Consider the following 19,038-nt stretch of genomic DNA (forward strand, 5'->3'; position numbering starts at 1 on the left):
AAACCATTCTGTGATTCTATGAAAATTACCTTCTGAATCTATCAGAGAAGTCTTTGTGCTCTGTTTAATCATAATAACTGCAAACATGGGAAAAGGAAAAATKGTCTTTGAATAGCCTCTTAAACCCTAATTAAATTCGAGTTTGTAGTTGCATAGTGAGCTTGTAGAATGTTGTTGCTTGTTGACAGTTGTCTTTGGATTGGGCTGATGTTGAGAAACTCCAGTTAGTCTTGGATTCTTTTAGATGGTTTTGGACAAAGGTAATAACACAAGTCCATGTTCCTTCTAATTCCAGGGGGGAGAAATGGTTATGGAGCCAAACTGTGCAATATATTCAGCAAAAAGTTTACTGTGGAAACTGGATGTCGTGAATACAAGAAGTTATTCAAGCAGGTAGGAACACTTCTCTTTTCAGGGAGGTTACACGTAAAGTTTTCAAATGAGGCCCTCAGTTTTTGTTTCAAAACTCCAGACAYCCCTTGCAGTGAGGGCACTGTGATTAGAGTAAATTTGACCCACTCAATGTAATTCAAAGGAATAATGAAATTAGAAGACAGCATCAGAATCTGGTTTTTAACCAGAGTTTTTGTGTAATTTAAAAGTATCTAAAACTCATAAACTGACTTACTGTTTTTAAAAACTAAGGTAGTTTTTTGGGTGTGTTTGACTTGCAACTCACCAAAGCTCCTTTTCTCAGACCTGGACAGACAATATGGGAAAGGCTGGAGAAATGAAGCTGAAATACTTTGATGGAGATGATTACACCTGTGTCACTTTCCAACCTGATCTGTCCAAATTCAAAATGACCATTCTGGATAAGGACATTGTAGCATTGATGTCTCGAAGAGCGTATGATATTGCTGGATCCACAAAGGATGTCAAAGTTTTCCTAAATGGACAGAGGCTGCCTGTAAGTGAGCATTKCAAAGAAACACAAATATTTGCATTTTTGGGTGCCATTTAACCAGTGAGATTCTGTTCAAGCCATTCCTGTCATCACACACAGCAAAGGAACACATGCAGGAGGGATTTCTGAACCCACTTTGCAGGAGGATGTGAATTAAGTATTTATAGGAGCTGTTATCAACCAGTTGTCTGCTCTCATTTGCGTGCAGGTGAAAGGATTCCGCAGCTATGTGGACCTCTATCTGAAGGATAAGGTCGATGAAACTGGGAATACACTTAAAGTTATCCATGAGGAAGTCAATTCCCGGTGGGAAGTGTGCTTAACTTTGAGTGAAAAAGGCTTCCAGCAAGTCAGCTTTGTTAACAGCATTGCCACCACAAAGGTAACTCCTTAATGTGTTTAGTCAGGCTAAACTTTAGWTTGTAAGTGTACATATGTTAGTGAAAAATATTTTAATGTTTTAAAGAATGTGCTTGAAGTTTTAAATAGATATTTTTAGTTTTGTGGGGTTTAGTGGCCTCAGACCCCTTGTCCTGTTCCTCTCAGGGTGGCAGACACGTTGATTACGTAGTTGACCAGGTCGTGACCAAGCTCATTGATGTCGTGAAAAAGAAGAACAAAAATGGAGTTGGAGTGAAGCCATTCCAGGTACAATCTCAGAATTTCCCAACTGGGAAACAAAACTTGAGTGTTAAGTAACTTYAGCTTAATGCATCACTGTGTTAATTAATAACACATTTCAATTGTACAGACAATAGATATAAGATTGCTAATTATAGAAGTCTCATATTGTCCAGTTTAAGCTAATTAACTCCTCTTTGCTTGACTAATCTGTTTTGTAATCACTAAAAGTCAGTGTAGATGCACTAAAGCTCAGTATCTGTTAGATAACACCTGTTTAGRCTGTGAGGTGCCAATTCCTTGACATTCTTAATGATCTAACACTGTTCATGGGYGTTCATTWGTTGYTCAAAATTAACAAAATGTCTAGGAAAATTCCAAACCCTGCAGTGATAACTGAGTGTTTCCTTACTGTGTGATTGATGAGTGAWGTGAGCTTGTACAGTGTGTGATCCTTTTTGTATTTAACTACAGGTGAAGAATCACATGTGGATTTTTGTGAATTCCTTAATTGAAAACCCAACCTTTGACTCTCAGACTAAGGAGAACATGACCCTGCAGTCAAAGAAYTTCGGCTCTACCTGTAAACTGAGTGAAAAATTCATTAAGGGTGTAAGTCCTGACATACATGGACAGTCAAGATGTCCATAAAARTACATAACAAAAGTTTCTGTCATTGTTGATGCTTTTCCCACAACTGTTGGATTGGGTTTTGTATTGCAGGCAGTTGGCTGTGGCATTGTTGAAAGTGTCCTAAATTGGGTAAAATTTAAAGCTCAGAACCAGCTGAATAAGAAATGTTCAGCTGTGAAACACTCCAAGATTAAGGGTGTTCCTAAGCTGGATGATGCCAATGATGCTGGTAAGTGTTTGCCATCCTTTGTAACCAATTCATTCAAAAACAGTTAGAACTTGTTTGTTAAGTGAAAGATTTCTCTCCTAAGAAAAAGTGAGAAAACCTGTCATAGTTTTACCCCCACTTTATGTCTCATTTACTATGATTATCCCCATTTACTGTGTGCAGTGCCAAAAAAACTGTGTTAGAATATTATTTATACTTGTTCGGTTGTGAATGTGCAGGCTTGCATTTCATTTCTTAAGCAGAAAACTGAGTTGATTTTCTTCRTTTTTAGGCAGCAAGAATTCTCTAGATTGTACACTGATCCTGACTGAGGGAGACTCAGCCAAAACTCTGGCTGTCTCTGGTCTGGGAGTGGTTGGGAGAGACAAATATGGAGTATTTCCTCTTCGTGGGAAAATGCTCAATGTCAGGGAAGCTTCTCATAAGCAGGTGGGTTGGAAAATGGTTACAGTTACRTGTTGGAAGGTGTGGTGTGATTTGTGCAATGAGTCGGTGCAGCTGCACCTGGAGCACTGGAACTCCAAGGAGCAGTGTCTTAAACACCTGAGTCTTCCCTCATCTCAAGCCTGCCTTGCTGGTTAAGTGGGAATATTGATTAAGTCCTGCTCAGTGACTTGCCCGAGGGGATGTTTGTGTTGTGGATTGGAAAATCTTTAGAATGATCTAGAGTAATTTAACCATTAGAAGCTACAAGTCTCTAAACAGCAAAAAAAACAAAAAAAACCACCAGCAGGACAGAACTCAGCCAGTGATTCACTTACAGATAATTTTATACTTTCTTGAGCTACATTATGAGTTTGAAAGACAAGTTTTTATTCTGTGTGATCTCTTTCAGATTATGGAAAATGCAGAAATCAACAACATCATCAAGATTGTGGGTTTGCAATATAAAAAGAACTATGAAGATCGAGAATCTTTAAAAACTCTTCGCTATGGAAAGATCATGATCATGACAGATCAGGTTAGGTTCATTAAAATGGAAAGTTGGGAGATKATAATAATTAACATTTAAATAAAGGGAAAGGAGGAGAATTCTGCTTTTCTCTAACCGCTGCTGTTGTACCAAATTCTCTGTGTTATTTTTTCCCATTTTACATTTTAGGCATTTTGCCTAAAAATTATGTGTCATAATGTCTTTTCAGGCACAAAAAAATAAAGTGGGGAGTAACATCAAGCAGCTAAACACTGTCTTTCCTGCTGATTCAATATCCTTGACCAGTCCTTGATGCTTTTTTTTACCAAGAATCTGCCTTTTCTGKTTCTCTTAATTTTCAGCAATTAACACATGGTCACCTTTGTAGAGGTGAAAGTAAATAGGGTCAGTTAGCTGGAATTATAGAGTCATTTACTATAAAGACAACAATTGTCATTCCCATCATTCCCTGATAAAATATGGTTTGTTTTTTGCTTTTATAATTCAGGATCAGGATGGATCACACATCAAAGGTTTGCTCATTAACTTCATTCATCACAATTGGCCATCTCTTCTAAGACACAATTTTTTGGAGGAATTCATTACTCCCATCATAAAGGTGAGGGCTGTGTGAGGATGAGGTGAATGACTGAAGATCCATTGTCCAAAAATGCCTCTCATTTCACAGTTAAAAATTTGTCTGTTTTAGGCCTCTAAAAACAAAGAAGAAATTGCATTCTACAGTATTCCTGAGTTTGAGGAATGGAAAAGCAGTACACAGAACTATAACTCATGGAAAATCAAGTACTACAAAGGTTTGTAAAAACTTAATATGGTGAAATGGATCCAAGTCAGAGCATTGATGATTCGATGCAATCAATCCTGCTTTGCAGAAAGAATTTGGACTGGGTGTCCTCCAAGTCTCTTCCCTTTTATGATATTCCAATTAGATTTCAGATATCTACAGGAATTACAGACAAAATCCAAAAGTACAACATGCCACTGCTCACTTAATTGTAATTCTTACTCCTTTTGTGATACATCTCGTTTTGAAGTAACATAAGTTTTCAGGAAGTAATCTTCACGCTGCATGTTCATATGACACATTGCAAAAACTGGGAATAGCAAAAGTTTTCTTTGAATTGGAACTTAATTTAGGCAAAACGTCATTAAAATTAACTCTCCTGTCCCTGCAGGTCTGGGTACCAGCACATCAAAGGAGGCCAAAGAATACTTTGCAGATATGGCAAGACACCGAATTGGCTTCAAATATTCTGGGCCTGAAGATGATGCTGCGATCACCCTGGTAACAAACACTTGATTTAATTGCTGACTTACTACCTTTGGTATTTCACCTTGTAGTGTGCTCTGTATTTTCTCTTAAAACGCTCTTCGAGGCCTTTGGGCTGGAGATGATCTCTTGTGTTACCAAGGCTACAGCTTTAGTTGAACCAGGAGCAGCGAATCTGCACCTCGACCTCAGGCCAAGAGTACCCTTTTAATGATGGGCTTTAAATATAGCTTGGAACAAACCAATCATTACAAACCAATTGACATTTTCAGACACAATAGTAAATACTCCTTTAACATTTTTCTGCGTATTCTGCTGCGGTTTTCTCCAAGTCGGATCTCCCCTTCCTCCCCCAGTGCAAAACAATGGATTAAAATAGTCCTTGCTCCTGTGAACTTCACCTTAGCTAGACTTTGATTGTTAAATACTCAGAGTTGTTAGGCAATGCCGAAAAATCAAGGTTTCCCCCAAAATATTAATTTCCCCTCAATTCTTTAGTCTTCTGTTGTTATATTAAAAATATATAAATTTAAACCTAACTACTCTTCTACAGAGTGGTGGAAATTATGCTCTTAATATGTTTAGCTACAGAAACCTTTTATTGCATTTCTCAGGCTCTTAAATCAGCCTGTTTAGCATGTTGTTCTCCTGGGTAAGCTCTTCCTTTTTCTCAAGTGATCCAATAGTGCACAACCACAGAACRTTCTGGAATTGAGTTACTTTTCATTTTGTAACATCCAGGCCTTTAGCAAGAAGAAGATAGAAGAGCGAAAGGAGTGGCTGACTAATTTCATGGAGGATAGAAGACAACGGAAGCTGCACGGTCTGCCAGAGGTAAAAGGTTTATGTTTATAAGGAAACTGGTTTCCAGTCTCTGCCTGGGGCTGTTCTCAGCTTCATCCCAGCACGCCAGAGCTGCACACAGCTCAGTCAGTGAGTCAGGCCCGGATTAGAGGACGTTGAAAATGTGTCAGGATTTTGAGAGCAGCTTCTTCTTTCATCTTATCAGTGTAGCCTCATTGTCAATTATCCAACKGTTAATTTCATTTTTAACTCTCATCTTTCAAGTTACTGTGTCAATAGGAAAATGATAATTCAAGCAGAGCCAAATGAAGTCTTTATTTCCCCTAAAATGGGGGAAATAATGCATCCTGGGAAATGYTTTCCTTTGCCATGCATAGAGTATCAGCACTAGAGTTGTATTTAACTGGTCTTACAAGGAGTTCCCCTTTCAGTGAAACTAGCCAAGAAACTGTTTAGGCCCTGTTAAAATTAAAGCAATCTTCCCCCTGTTTTTGTTAGGAATACCTGTATGGGAAAAACGCTGATTACCTGACATACAATGACTTCATCAACAAGGAGCTGGTGCTGTTCTCAAACTCAGATAATGAGAGATCAATCCCATCACTGGTTGATGGTAAGTGATTTCAAATAGTGATTTTGCATGCCCAGAAGTGAGGAAATGGGTGTTTGATGTCTTTCAGAGTCAGGGAGTCAGGTGAGGTTTCAGGATCAGCATCCTGAAGTCTGTTTTCTGCTGTCCAAAGTTTTTTTCATTTTTGGATCAAATACCTTGTCCATTTTGTTGTATATTATTGTAAGTACCTTACCTGGTGCAGAATCTTTAGGTGTGTAAGTAGTTCTTGCATCTCTAGAGAGAAGAAGCCAAGTGCATCACATCACATGGTCTAACCACGAGATCTTTTCTTTTTTTTTTGTACAGGTTTGAAGCCAGGTCAGAGGAAAGTTTTGTTCACCTGTTTCAAACGAAATGATAAGCGGGAGGTGAAGGTTGCTCAGCTGGCTGGTTCTGTCGCTGAGATGTCCTCATACCATCATGGTGAGGTAAGAATCTGCCTGAGTGTGCAAAACATTTTAAAGGAAAGGCAAAATCCCTTCTGTTGACGTGAGTTACGATGCCTCTAAAGCAGAATTAGACGCCTGAGTGTGTACACCAAAGGGAAGTGGCTGTTTCCATGATTAATTCTTCAGTATTAATTTAATCTGACATTGCTCACTCTGCCTGTCCTGTCTGGACTTCGTGGGAACATAGTTCAKTCAAAAAGTAGAACAAGAAAAACCACTTAATTTGTGATGAACTTAGGCAGATGTTAATAAGCCTTTCTGCCTGGGTCAGGAAAAGTTAGGCACTAAAACAGGGCTCCCTGAAATCTGACAGAATCACTGGAGGTTTCAGAGCAGGTGGACATCAATAGAGCTGTGGGTCACTAGAACATTTCAGATGGTCTTGGAACACATTTTCCTCAAGTTTTCTCTAGTATTTCATCAATTGAGTTTATCCTCTTGTGTCAATGAAGTTCTTGGTGTGAATGTTGCCTTACTTTGTCCATTCCCTGGAGAATTCTTCAATGTTCAGCTTTGCACCTCCCTTCGTTGCAGGCTGCACTGATGATGACCATCATTAACTTGGCTCAGAACTTTGTGGGCAGCAACAACCTCAACTTGCTCCAGCCCATCGGTCAGTTTGGCACAAGGCTGCATGGAGGGAAAGATTCTGCCAGCCCTCGATACATCTTCACCATGCTCAGGTCAGCATTCCAAAGTTCTTACTGTCTTAAAGTACTCAATTTTACAGCAATTAGAATGAAAAACAATTTGCCTTTTTCCTTTAAAATTTTGGGCTACTTAGATGTTCAGAGTAGCAACAACTGAAGTGAGATTCAGGTGCTAGATGACATTATGGAAACATGGCTATCAGGGCAGAAAATATGGAAATGGAAGCAGAAACAAAGGGATAAATTTGGGTCAAATAATAAATATTAGGGAGGTTTGGTTTTGTGTGGCAGTTATGTTCTGTTAGAAGAATTTGGGCTTAAATTCCCTTTTCCATTCCAGTCCCCTGGCACGGCGAGTGTTCCCACCAATGGATGACAACATCCTGAGGTTCCTCTATGATGACAACCAGCGTGTGGAGCCAGAGTGGTACATGCCCATCATTCCAATGGTTCTGGTCAACGGGGCTGAAGGGATTGGTACTGGCTGGGCYTGTAAGATCCCCAACTTCGATATCAGGGAGGTTGTGAACAATATCCGTCGGCTGATGGATGGAGAAGAGCCACTGCCAATGGTAAATAATATAATTAAAAAACAAATGTCTTGCTTGYTAGTTTATTGAGCTCATATTGAGCGTTTTATGGGTGTAGTTAAAAACAGAGGCATCCACACAAAGCTGAATCCAGTGTTTTTTTCTCCTCAGCTTCCCAGTTACAAGAATTTCAAAGGCACCATAGACGAGCTGGGGCCTAATCAGTACGTGATAAGTGGTGAAGTGTCCATCCTTGATTCTACAACCATTGAGATCACTGAGCTGCCTGTCAGAACATGGACCCAGGTAATAAACAGGGAATTTGCTCTGGCAAAGAATAGTTTGCTTTATAAAGCAAAAAGGGATTAACAGGTTTTGGGTCTGACTTTGTTTCTTTCCTCAGACATATAAAGAGCAGGTTCTGGAGCCGATGTTGAATGGGACTGAGAAGACCCCTCCTCTAATCACAGACTATAAAGAATATCACACAGACACCACAGTGAGGTTTGTGGTGAAGATGGCTGAAGAAAAACTAGCAGAAGCTGAAGCTGTGGGGCTGCATAAGGTCTTCAAACTCCAAACAAGTTTAACGTGCAACTCCATGGTATGTGAGAGATTTTGCTGAAGGAATTTCTTGGTTTAACTCAGACTCTGTGGACAGCTGCAGTCGTTGCGTGAAACAAAAATCCTCTTTGGCAGTAACCTATTCACTTCGATTTTTCTGCTGTTACTGGTTTTAAATCAGCTTTCAAAGGTCAAGAGCCTGGCTTAGGAGTGGGCTCGGAGTGGATGGTTTGCCTGAAGGAGGCAAAATGATCTGAAATCACAGTTTGCAGAGCTCTTGGAGCTAGCAGCAGGGACACTGAATGTCTGGCTCCTGACAATGTGTGAAGCTTGATGYGAGATGTTTGTCCTGCACAAAGAGAGCTCTGAGATTCAACCTTTACTRTGCATATTCAAGAACACTGAAATTCTAAAATTGTCTCTGCTGCTCTGCCCACAAACTGAAGTCGTTTCTGGAACAGCACTGAGATTTGAWAATTTGTTGGTTAATTATTCAGTGGTATAATAATACCATCACACACAGGTAACTTTCAGTAGGTTTGGAATCAGTTTTATCATCCTAATGCCTGTGTTCGTTCATTTTCCTCCAGGTTCTCTTTGACCACGTTGGCTTTCTGAAGAAATAYGACTCTGCCCAAGATATTCTTAAGGAGTTCTTTGAACTCCGGCTCCGATATTACAGTTTGAGGAAGGAATGGCTTATTGGGATGCTGGGTGCTGAGTCTGCAAAGCTGAGYAACCAGGCTCGCTTCATCCTGGAGAAAATAGATGGCAAAATCGTCATCGGTATGTTGTTCTTGGTGAYTGGGATTGTAACTGGGAGAACTGGGTGCTCTCTTGAGCTCTGTCAGCACCCCCTCAACCCCAGGCTGGCTTTTACAAACCACACCAGGGTTTATCTCTGTTCCGGTGACATCTAAGAGGAAAATGCTTTGCAGAGTATCCGTGGTCTGTGTATTATACACATATTAATGACAATGGGATACTTATGCAGCTTTCCTGCTCCGTGTTTAAGAATTTTTGAGAGAATTTTTTAGTAGTCAACAGTAATTCCCATTAATTTCTGACTTAGTAGGAGTAAGAGTTAATTATTTGTGGGGTTAGAAAGGGGCAGTGTTTGCTGTTAAATGCATTGTTAAGAATCCAGTATCTCTCTCCATTATCTTTGTGAACCTCTGCAAAAATATTCCAAATCACGTTCTCAGTGGACTGGAGGATTCAAACATAGATGATACTCAAGTAGCAACATCTGAGAATCATGAGCTAGAAAAAGAAGCAGGTCTTTGTTCCCAACATACACATTTTTCAATCAACTTTTCCCCCTCAGTGTAAAAGACGGGCTGTGTTCCACTGCCTTCACGGAGGATGCGGCCAGACAACGTGTCATAAGATGCTTTGTGGTTTGTGTCTGAAGGCAGCCCAGTAATCCCAGCAGCCCGAGTCTGTCTGACTGAACTCGGGAAGAGAAATAATTCCCCTGAAATGCATTTTCTTAGGTTTTTGTAATAAGTAGTTCCAAGGCTGCCAGAGCCGGTTTCATTTGTATTTGTGTCTCACGGTTGATGGYTTCTGATACCTTAAAAAGGAGCAAATTCCAGCTGAAGCATTTCCAGTGGTTGAGCACTTAGAGCATAAATTTCCCGGGTGATGTCTAATGAGGTGCAAGCTATCCCAAGCTATCAAGGGTTTTTCTCTCCACCTGCCTGTCATCATGAAACATCTTTTATACCATCATACCTTTCTTTCCCAAGTTCAAAAACTACTTGAAGCAGGGGAAATGCGTGTATGGAAACAAAGGAAAATATTAAGTGATTTGACTAGTACAGAAGCAATGCTGCCTTGACAAACCACCTGCTAAATAGGAGCTTTTCAGGTGTTGTTCAGGCTCTTCCACATGTCCCAGCTCTGATGTGGAAAGGTTGGTTTGGAGCTGTGTAGGATGCTGAGCTGCTATAACCACAGGATCCAAAATCTATAGCTCATCTCTCACTGCTAACAGAGCCTGGTAGTGGGCACTGAGTGACAATCCTGAAATGTCTTTTTGCAGAAAACAAACCCAAGAAAGAGCTGATTCAAGTCCTTATCCARAGAGGGTACGAGTCTGATCCAGTGAAGGCTTGGAAGGAGGCTCAAAAYAAGGTAATGCCTCAGTCATCCTCTGAATACGCCCTAAGTGGCCCCGAGCTCTGAGGCTTCATAATCCTTAGAGAGGCCCAAGCTGCTTTTCAATTTGCAGCATTCAAGAGCTTCCGTGTTTGATCAGTACCCTACCCTCGTGTGTCAGGATTTTTGTTGACTATGTTTGTTTCAAATCCACATTTAGGATGAAGAGGAGGAGGAGGAGGAAGAAGAGAGTGACAAAGAATCAGCTGCAGCCTCTGGCCCAGACTTCAACTACCTGCTGAACATGCCCCTGTGGTATCTGACCAAGGAGAAGAAAGATGAGCTCTGCAAGCAGAGGGATAACAAAGTATGTGCCTTCCTTTGCTTATAAAAACATTATATTTATATCTATTATGTGTTATATGATTTATTTTTGGATGGTGGATTGAAAGAAGTGACTAATGATTATCACCTGGGATTCCCTTTAGGAAAAGGAACTGGAAGACCTCAAACGCAGGAGCCCCTCTGACCTGTGGAAGGAAGACCTTGCTGCCTTCATTGAAGAACTYGATGTATGTCAATGCTCAATGCAGATGATCAACTCCCTCATCTTATCCATCGTTCCTTCACTGACCTTTTCTATTTTTTGTGTTATTTTATGCTCCCCTCTGCAGGTGGTGGAGGCCAAGCAAGCACAGGATGAGAGCGCAGGGATTGTTGGCAAACCTTTGAAAGTGAAAGGAGGAAAAGCAAAGGTGAAGAAGGCCCAGCTGCAAGAAGTAATGCCATCCCCTCATGGCATCAGGGTTGTTCCTCGGATCACTGCTGAGATGAAGGCAGAGGCAGAGAAGAAAACCAAAAAGAAAGTAAAGGTAAAAAGGAACATTCCAAATGCTTAATCTTTACATCCCCTTCAATACAGTCCTAAAGAAATGTGAGTCCTTGTTAGCAGGATTTGTCAGAGAGAGGGCTGGGCCTTAGGATTTGGGAAACACTGGGAATGGGGGGGGTGTGTCAGTCTGAAGGAGAACAGACTTACTTAATGTATCAGGAGATGGCTTGGAAATTTCTGGCACGTTGCAGTGCCAGGGATGGGCTGGTAGCTCAGAAAAGGGGTTGGGTGCAAATAAGGTTGTTCCAGGTGTCTTGGGAATTTGATAAACCCTCTAGCAGGCAGGAAGCACAGCCAGTACATTCCCTTCTCCAGAACAGTCTTTGCATTCCCAGCAATGCTTTCAGCCACTTAATGCCATCTTTGTTCTCCGTATCAAGGAGATAAAAAAGAYTGAACTCTTTTAATAGGACTAGTTGAAATTGTGCCATTCAGCCACTTTCAACAGAGAGAACTAACCCATCCTCTCACCTGTTTGGCTCTGGAAGCTCCAGGGTCACTCCTTTCCTCCACATGATTCCACCCAACAGTTTTTCCAAATAACTCTCRCTCTTGTTTTTATCCCACCCTGTCCAGTCCTGCATCCCCATCCCCCAGAGCCAGCACACAGCAGCGGGACCAGAGCRCTCAGGAGTGGGGCCAGAGTTCCTGTTTTTGTTCATTTGGGATTTTGCCTTTTAAGTCACCTGATTTGGGGGCAGATCCTGTCTAATTTACAGATCCTGTCTGTGATCAATTCTACACACAGTTTGTTTCACAGACTCTGGTTTCTTGTACCACTAACTTTTACATGTCTAAAATAAGCAGCTCCTTCCTCCATTACCCCGTGTGCCTCCTCTCCATGAGCTGACTCACTGTTTGCTATCTGCTTGCATCTGCAGAGYGAAAAAACTGAATTTGATGAGAATCAGGATGAAAACACATCCGGAGAGAAGGAGACTGCAAGCCTGAAGCAGAGATTAGCGCAGAAGCTGAAGGCTGAGCAAGGTAAATGCTTTGATGTTACTCCCTCCGTGGAAAGGGAGAGGAAGGATTGTCAATTTGATTATCTGACCTCTTCCTGAAGGTGGTGAGCAACACCTAGGGTCAGTAGTTTTGGAAAAACTAGGTGAGAAAGTGATCCCGGATAACAGACAAGCAGAATAGATTCCTATTTCTCTTTGTTTAAACAAAAATCCTCTGAATTCACTGTATTTCTAAGCTGAGCTAGAACTGCTGAGCCTGAAGTTTGCTGGTTCATCCTGCCTTTCAATATTTTTCAGGAACTAAAAGACAGGCCACTCTGCCTTTCAAGCCATTAAAGAAAACCAAGAAACGAAACCCTTGGTCTGACTCAGGGTCTGATTCAGAGTCTGATTTTGAAGCACCTCCTCAAAGAGAGCGAGTGGTTCGCCAGGCAGCAGGTGAGTGAGGACATGGATGCAGGAGAGCAGTGGTCCTCCTTGTGGGAGAGAAAATGGAACAGACTATTTAGGGAGCTCCCAGAGCCTCAGATCACATTTAGAAATCATCTTTAAAAGGCTTCTTTATTTTACTGTCTGAAACTATTAAATGTTTCTAACATTCGTGCACATTTTCAAGGAAAAGCAGAAATGGGCAACTAGAGAAATATGGTTATTGGGTTTAATTACACAACTGTCTTGGCAAATTAAATGTGTTGTGGGTGAGGTTGGAAAACTCCAAATGACAGAACACACGTCTCATTTGGASTCTTCTCCCTGGCAGACTCAGCATCTGCTTGTTTTTATTCAGGTCTTTATTTTTTAATAACTGCAACTAAAATATTGAAAAAGAAACTGAGCTGCATATTGCCAAATGTGTAAAATAACACATCTGTGTYCTTCCACCAGCCAAAGTCAAGCCCATGGTCGTTTCGGACTCAAATTCCAGCTCAGATGAGGAGTTTCAATTCCACGGTGACAGTGACAGCAACTCTGAATCAGACACAAACTCCAAGAAAAAACTTCCTCCCAAGCCCAGACCTGCTCCCAAGTGGGTATTTTTCCATAATCACTGGAAATTASTTGTGCTTAATGCCACACAGAAATTAAAAACACTTTTTTTTTTTTTTATAATGCACCTATGTAGTGCATCATAAACTGAATTTAAAACTCAGGGTTCTGTTTTCCAGGGAAACCACTGAAAAAGCAGCGAAAGATCCCAAGCAAAAGGCAGAGCCAAGTGCTGCTCCCGGTGAGTGCGAGACCTCTAAACCATATGGATTGTCCTAAAATCCCTCAGCAGTGCCCAGGAAAGAGCAGAGGTGATAACTTGGTTGTTTCAGGCTGACTTTCTGCTTTCTTTATCCAGTTCCAGTCCAAGATGTCCCTGAGGACAAGGTGAGCGAGGCTCCCGCAGCTCCATCCGTCCCGGCGCCGAGCACCAAGGCCATGCCCAAAAAACCTGCAGCAGCCAAGAAAGCTGGAGCCACCAAGGGTAAGGGCAGCTCAGCAACATCAGTTTCAAAGAACAATTATGATTCCTGTGGGAAATGGTCTGAGCRATTTCACTTGGCGTTCCAGGGCTTGGGCAACTGGAGTTTGCATTTCAGCAAAGATCTGAGGTTTGTGGCAGAGGTTCTCTAGTTGTCATGTTTGAGGGCTGTTTCCAAACATATCATGTTCTAGTTCATGYTGGACATGCTTGGAGGGAGGGAATTTTAGTTTGGGAACAGGAAAAGTGAATGCTTCCTACAGCGCTATGTAATACTTGGCAGGGATAATCTGAGTGGAATTTGTGTCTTGCAGTCAATGTCCTACTTCATGTCTTTTTGGGAAGAAAGCTGCCATGGAGCAGGCAAGCTTTTGGGGGTAGTTTGATCTGTTCAGTGCTGGATCCATCTCATCCCTCTCCAGAGTTTGGGTTTTTTAAACTCAGCTGCCAGACTTTGACATTGTTTTGCATATTCCAAACAATATCAACTCAGTGTTGATCCCAGCAGGAAGATAGTGTTACTTCCACTCCTAAATTGAGAAAGCCTGTTATCACTCAGAAATGGCCTGAAATGAGCTGAACTGGAAGTTGTGCTTCAAGACGCTCTTAAAAAAAGTCAAAATATAGGAAAGAAGGGAAATGAGTGAATGTTTGGGAAATTTCTTCCTCCCTGTGCAGGAATTTGAAGGTCTGAGATAGGTTACAGAGCCTTGAAAGATCGAGACTTTTCAGTCTGAAATAGTCTGAAAATTGCTTTGGGGACACTTTAATTTGATCCTCTAAATGTAGCGGAACTGAGCAGATAAACAACCTCATTCCTCACCATCTGTGGAAGAGAGATCTTTCTAGAAAACCCAGCTTCAAACGGAGACGACCTGTGCGCTGACCCCGCGGCAGCGCAGAGTCTGTTTGTGTTGGAAGTAATTCCCAAACTGGGAACGGGAGAGGAGCAAAGCAGGGGTTTAATGCTGTGTTCTGTTCCAGACAACCAGCCCTCCATCATGGATCTCCTGGCCAAGAAAAAGGCTGCACCCAAACCCAAGCCAGCGGCGAAGGAGGGACCCCAGCGCGCCAAGGGTGACAACGCCAAGGGGAAGAAGGTTATGAAGAGGCAGCCAAGCTGTTTGGATTCGGATTCTGATTCGGATTGCGGCTCGAAGCCGGCCAAATCTGTCGCATCAAAGGTTTGTGCAACGCCGTCGGGAATTGCCGAGTGTGGGGTCGGTTCTTCCGGCAGGAAAAGCTGGTGGAGGTCGAACCTCTACGCTGGAGGGGGGAGTGGGGAAAAGGGGGGGTCATAAAATCATGGAATATTCTGAGCTGGAAAGGACCCACAGGGATCATCRAATCCAGCTCCTGGCCCTGCACARGATACCCYAACAATCCCACCCTGTGTCTGGGAGTGTTAAACAAACACTYCTGGAGCTCTGGGGCTGTGCCCATTCTCTGGGGAGCCTGGGTACCCTCTGGAATAAAAACCTTTCCCTCATAAGGGTCAGGCACCCCAGATCCTTGGTCTGCTCCCAACACCTCAAACACCCACCATACCCATGGCACAGTGTTCCCTGTGGATGCTCACATCCATGACTCCTTTCTTGCTTTCCCTCCAGAAATCCAAGCTACAGGACAACATCTTCGTCATTGACTCCGATGCCGACAGCCCTGTAGCTCAGCCCCGTGCCAGGCCTGGCCGCCTCAAAAAACCTGTCCAGTACCTGGAGGATTCCTCTGAGGATGATATATTTTGAGTTTTTAGGAAAGTTTTAAACTCCAGACCCACAACGAGCCTGCAGCAGAGCACYGGAGCTTCCACCAAAGACCATCTGAGCCTGGGAAATCTTCAGTGAATGTAAACCACTCCAAGGAAGTTTGTTACAGGTGAACACAGCTAGTTTTTTTCTTGGTATTAACGAAGTTAGATTTTTTTGAATAGGAACATCCCCTTTTTGGTGAACACTGGAGCCACGTGCCCTGTGAGTGCAGCCGCACTTCCCTCTTCCCCATTATTTGAGACTTTGTGGTCATTTTAGTGTTAAAGTTGACTTTTAGAACATGCCAAGTCCTTTAAAATTTTATACATCCCTCTTAAAATATCTTAAAGTACTAAAATATATTAACTTTTAATTCCACCACCCAACAGAGGTGAGCTGAAGACGTTTTTCCCCGCTCTATTCCTTTACTTGTAAATATTTTCTTGTTGTTTCTTGTTGTCCTGAGTTTGTCCTTTTTACTATTTGTCTAATAAAAGTGTTTTTACTTATTTTCTTCACTGAATTTGTGTGTTTCAGGAAAATAACCACTGCAGAGCTTGTGCTAAGCCCTCCCTCTGTCGGAGCAGAGGGCTTGGCACAAGCACTGAGGGGTGTTGGGCTGGTTGGCCACTTCCCCACTGGCTGTGGCCACTGTGGCTCCACAGCCAAATTCCTGTGAACACCCCTGTGGTCTCCGGCACGGGGGGAGCTGCTGGCCCARAGAAGCTGTGGCTGCCCCATCCCTGGAAGTGTCCAAGGCCGGGYTGGAGCAGCCTGAGATAGTGAAAGCTGTCCCTGCCCATGGCCATGSATGAGCTTTAAGTCCCTTCCCATCCAAACCATTCCACAATTCCATGGCACCCCAGGGCCCCCCATGCTATCGGTGCTTTGCTGGAACCCAGTCAAGTGTGGAAAGCACTGTCAGATTTTCCACTGGCTCTGGAGAGCGTCTCCAGCGCGTCCCCTCTGAGGGCCGGGCTATTTACAGCTCCTCTCTGCACAACATGACCCATGACAGAGCCACGGGTGGGTTGTGGGGCTGCTCTCACAACCTGGCATCACCCAAATGTGGGTGTCGAGCTCTGGGAACACAGAGTGGACCACAGTATCCATACCAGGAGTTTCTCCATCCCAGAATCTCGGATGGGGTGCTGAGGATGCTGCTGGATGGGAGTTGGGCTGTGGGCATCATCACTGACCCACCCTGGGCATTGCACGATCCCAAGGGGCGAGGGGGTCTGAGGGTGATCTGAGCTGTCCAGGGCTCTGTTCCCATTATTGAAAAAGGGATTTGAGGCACCAGCAAAGGCTTTCAGTGCTGACCTGACCTGGGCAAGGGCTGGCAGGTGCCCTGGCAGTGCCACAGGGAATTTTGCAGGGATCAGTCCAAACGTGCCAGAGCTGGGGACAACCTGGGAAGATCCTTGGGACCCTCTGTGGCAGCAGCGCTGGATGTAGCCAGGTTCTGATGGGTCAGGGGGTGATGCCAGCACTGGGGGCTGAGAGCTGTGATTTGGGGACCCTGAGGCCCGGGTTTGGGAAGGCCGAAGTTTGGGGGCATTTCTGCATCGGAGGAGACACCACCCCTCTGCCAACCTGTGCCCGAGCAGCTCCTGGCTCTGTTTGTCCTTGAGCCCCACCGGYAGTGCCGAGCCCTTCCCTCCCTCCAGGCGTCCCTGCGGGTGTTCTGTCCCTTTAAAAGCACTCCAGGCGTGGCCGTGGGACCATTATCCCGTCCCAGCTGGGCAAGGGACTGGACAGTCCTGGACAGCCCTGGACAGCCGGCAGCGCTGGCACACSGTGGACCGCAGCCTCCGCAGGTACGGGGCAGTTGTGAGGGGCTCCAGGGGTGGGTGGTGGGGGAGAAGGGATGGGGTCCTGCTGCTCCTGCCCCGCTGGTGTCCTCGGATCCATCCCTAGGGGAGCGAATCCTGGGCACAGCGGGTGCCTGGGGACACTGGTGACAGGGCTGAGCCGGGCTGGCAGCACCTGGGCACCCTCCGTGAGCGGGAATGGAGGGAGGATGGAGAGMTGGAGGGGTCGTGCCGCCGCCGGGGTCCGACCTCGCTGGCACCGCGTCCCCCAAACACTGACCCCGCTCCCGCAGCGCGGCCATGGGCGAGTGGGGCTTCCTGAGCTCGCTGCTGGACGCCGTGCAGGAGCACTCGCCCATGGTGGGCCGCTTCTGGCTGGTGGTGATGCTCCTCTTCCGCATCCTCGTCCTGGCCACCGTGGGCAGCGACGTCTTCGAGGACGAGCAGGAGGAGTTCGTGTGTAACACGCAGCAGCCGGGCTGCAAACCCGTGTGCTACGACGCTGCCTTCCCCATCTCCCACTATCGCTTCCTCGTCTTCCACGTTGTCGTGCTCTCGGCGCCCGCCGCCCTTTTCGTCATCTTCGCCGTGCACCAGGCGGCCAAACCGGGGCGCGGGGGAGCCCCGGGCCAGCGCACCCGCCGCCTGCAGCCCTTCTACGTGGGCAGCGTGGTGGCCCGGATCGCCGCCGAGCTGGGCTTTCTGCTGGGCCAGGCGCTGCTCTACGGCTTCAGGGTGCAGCCGCTCTTCGTGTGCCGCCGCCGGCCCTGCCCGCACCGCGTCGACTGCTTCGTGTCCCGCCCCACTGAGAAAACCGTCTTCATCCACTTYTACTTCGTGGTGGGGCTGGTGTCAGCGCTGCTCAGCCTGGCCGAGCTCGCCCACCTCCTGCGAAAAGCTCCCCCGGCCCGGGCCGGCTGCTGCCACCGGCCACAGGAGCGGGGTCCGGCGCCCGGGCAGCCGGCGGGGGCTGCGGAGGGAACCTGCGGTCCCCACCCGCGGGGGGACCTCACCGTGTGACCGCTGCCACCGCTGTCGTGAGCTGTGGCCGGCCTCAGCCCGGCGGGGACGGCGGCTCTGCCTGCCCCGGAGGGGTCCCAGCCCTCGCCGAGCCGGGGAAAAGCTGGGAAAAAGCCTGGAAAAAGCCGGGAAAAAGCTGGGCTGTGCCGGGCTGGGCTGCGCCCCATTGCCCCCGCTGCCCCCGGTTCCTGTTGTGGGCGGCGGATGGGCCTCACCCGGCGGCTGCTGGAAAAAAAAAAATAAGTACAAAAAGAAAACAAACAGGTCCCATCCCTGCGCACTGGCAGGAACGCCCCTGACCCTCCTGTATCCCCCAGCCCAGCGCAGGGGGCCAGGGCTGCCCCCAAACTCTGTGCTGGGAGTGTCACAAATTAATCAGGGCTGGCCCCTGGCATAGGGGGACATGACTGTGGCCTCAGGACTGGGAAGGTCAGAGCTTTGGGGTGCTGGGGGGACCCCAGCGGGTTCTGTCCCAGCCTTTGGGGATGACCAGAGCCAGGGGGGCAATGGGAGGGGTCCTGGGCTGCCCTCCTGCAGCAAAACCCACCCTCAACCAGGACTYGGGGTGCCACAGCCTGACCATCTCCTCCCCACCCTGCACCCCCTCCTCCCCTGGTACCCCCACAAGAATAACGAGCCAGGCACTAGAATAAATAAACTTTATTCTGGAGCCAGCCCCCCCGTCCCCCCTCCCCGTCCTCCCCGTGCCGGCAGGGCCGGGCCCCCCATCCCTGCGAGGCCGGGACCGGCACCACCGTGTGCCCCCCACAGTCCCCTCCCCGCCTGGGGGGCCGGGGCAGGGCCCGCCCGGTGCCCCCCGA

The 19,038-nt window shown here is 45.8% G+C and overlaps 2 protein-coding genes across 2 annotated transcripts in view; both read left to right on the forward strand.

Annotated features, from left to right (window-relative positions):
- TOP2A (DNA topoisomerase II alpha) overlaps positions 1-15,891 on the forward strand; it is an 18,258-nt gene extending 2,367 nt beyond the window's left edge. Inside the window, exons 5-35 of the mRNA XM_057385285.1 lie at positions 189-223; positions 296-393; positions 698-910; positions 1,116-1,289; positions 1,454-1,555; positions 2,003-2,140; positions 2,252-2,390; positions 2,662-2,819; positions 3,226-3,351; positions 3,812-3,922; positions 4,013-4,118; positions 4,500-4,609; positions 5,336-5,428; positions 5,897-6,011; positions 6,318-6,439; positions 6,995-7,143; positions 7,451-7,682; positions 7,812-7,946; positions 8,044-8,244; positions 8,795-8,990; positions 10,252-10,343; positions 10,528-10,674; positions 10,796-10,879; positions 10,982-11,179; positions 12,081-12,186; positions 12,462-12,602; positions 13,050-13,191; positions 13,331-13,392; positions 13,510-13,635; positions 14,617-14,816; positions 15,243-15,891. Of these exons, the coding sequence (XP_057241268.1) occupies positions 189-223; positions 296-393; positions 698-910; positions 1,116-1,289; positions 1,454-1,555; positions 2,003-2,140; positions 2,252-2,390; positions 2,662-2,819; positions 3,226-3,351; positions 3,812-3,922; positions 4,013-4,118; positions 4,500-4,609; positions 5,336-5,428; positions 5,897-6,011; positions 6,318-6,439; positions 6,995-7,143; positions 7,451-7,682; positions 7,812-7,946; positions 8,044-8,244; positions 8,795-8,990; positions 10,252-10,343; positions 10,528-10,674; positions 10,796-10,879; positions 10,982-11,179; positions 12,081-12,186; positions 12,462-12,602; positions 13,050-13,191; positions 13,331-13,392; positions 13,510-13,635; positions 14,617-14,816; positions 15,243-15,380 (4,189 nt within the window). The 3' untranslated portion in view covers positions 15,381-15,891. The remainder of the gene's footprint in view (positions 1-188; positions 224-295; positions 394-697; positions 911-1,115; positions 1,290-1,453; positions 1,556-2,002; positions 2,141-2,251; positions 2,391-2,661; positions 2,820-3,225; positions 3,352-3,811; positions 3,923-4,012; positions 4,119-4,499; positions 4,610-5,335; positions 5,429-5,896; positions 6,012-6,317; positions 6,440-6,994; positions 7,144-7,450; positions 7,683-7,811; positions 7,947-8,043; positions 8,245-8,794; positions 8,991-10,251; positions 10,344-10,527; positions 10,675-10,795; positions 10,880-10,981; positions 11,180-12,080; positions 12,187-12,461; positions 12,603-13,049; positions 13,192-13,330; positions 13,393-13,509; positions 13,636-14,616; positions 14,817-15,242) is intronic.
- Positions 15,892-17,497: 1,606 nt separating this feature from the next.
- Positions 17,498-18,217, forward strand: GJD3 (gap junction protein delta 3). The gene has a single exon (XM_057385282.1). The coding sequence runs from the start codon at positions 17,498-17,500 to the stop codon at positions 18,215-18,217; it is 720 nt and encodes a 239-aa protein (XP_057241265.1).
- Positions 18,218-19,038: the final 821 nt, after the last annotated feature.

Source organism: Malurus melanocephalus, unplaced genomic scaffold, assembly GCF_030028575.1.
Source record: "Malurus melanocephalus ecotype Western Australia unplaced genomic scaffold, MMel_1.1 scaffold_806, whole genome shotgun sequence".
Taxonomy (NCBI): domain Eukaryota; kingdom Metazoa; phylum Chordata; class Aves; order Passeriformes; family Maluridae; genus Malurus; species Malurus melanocephalus.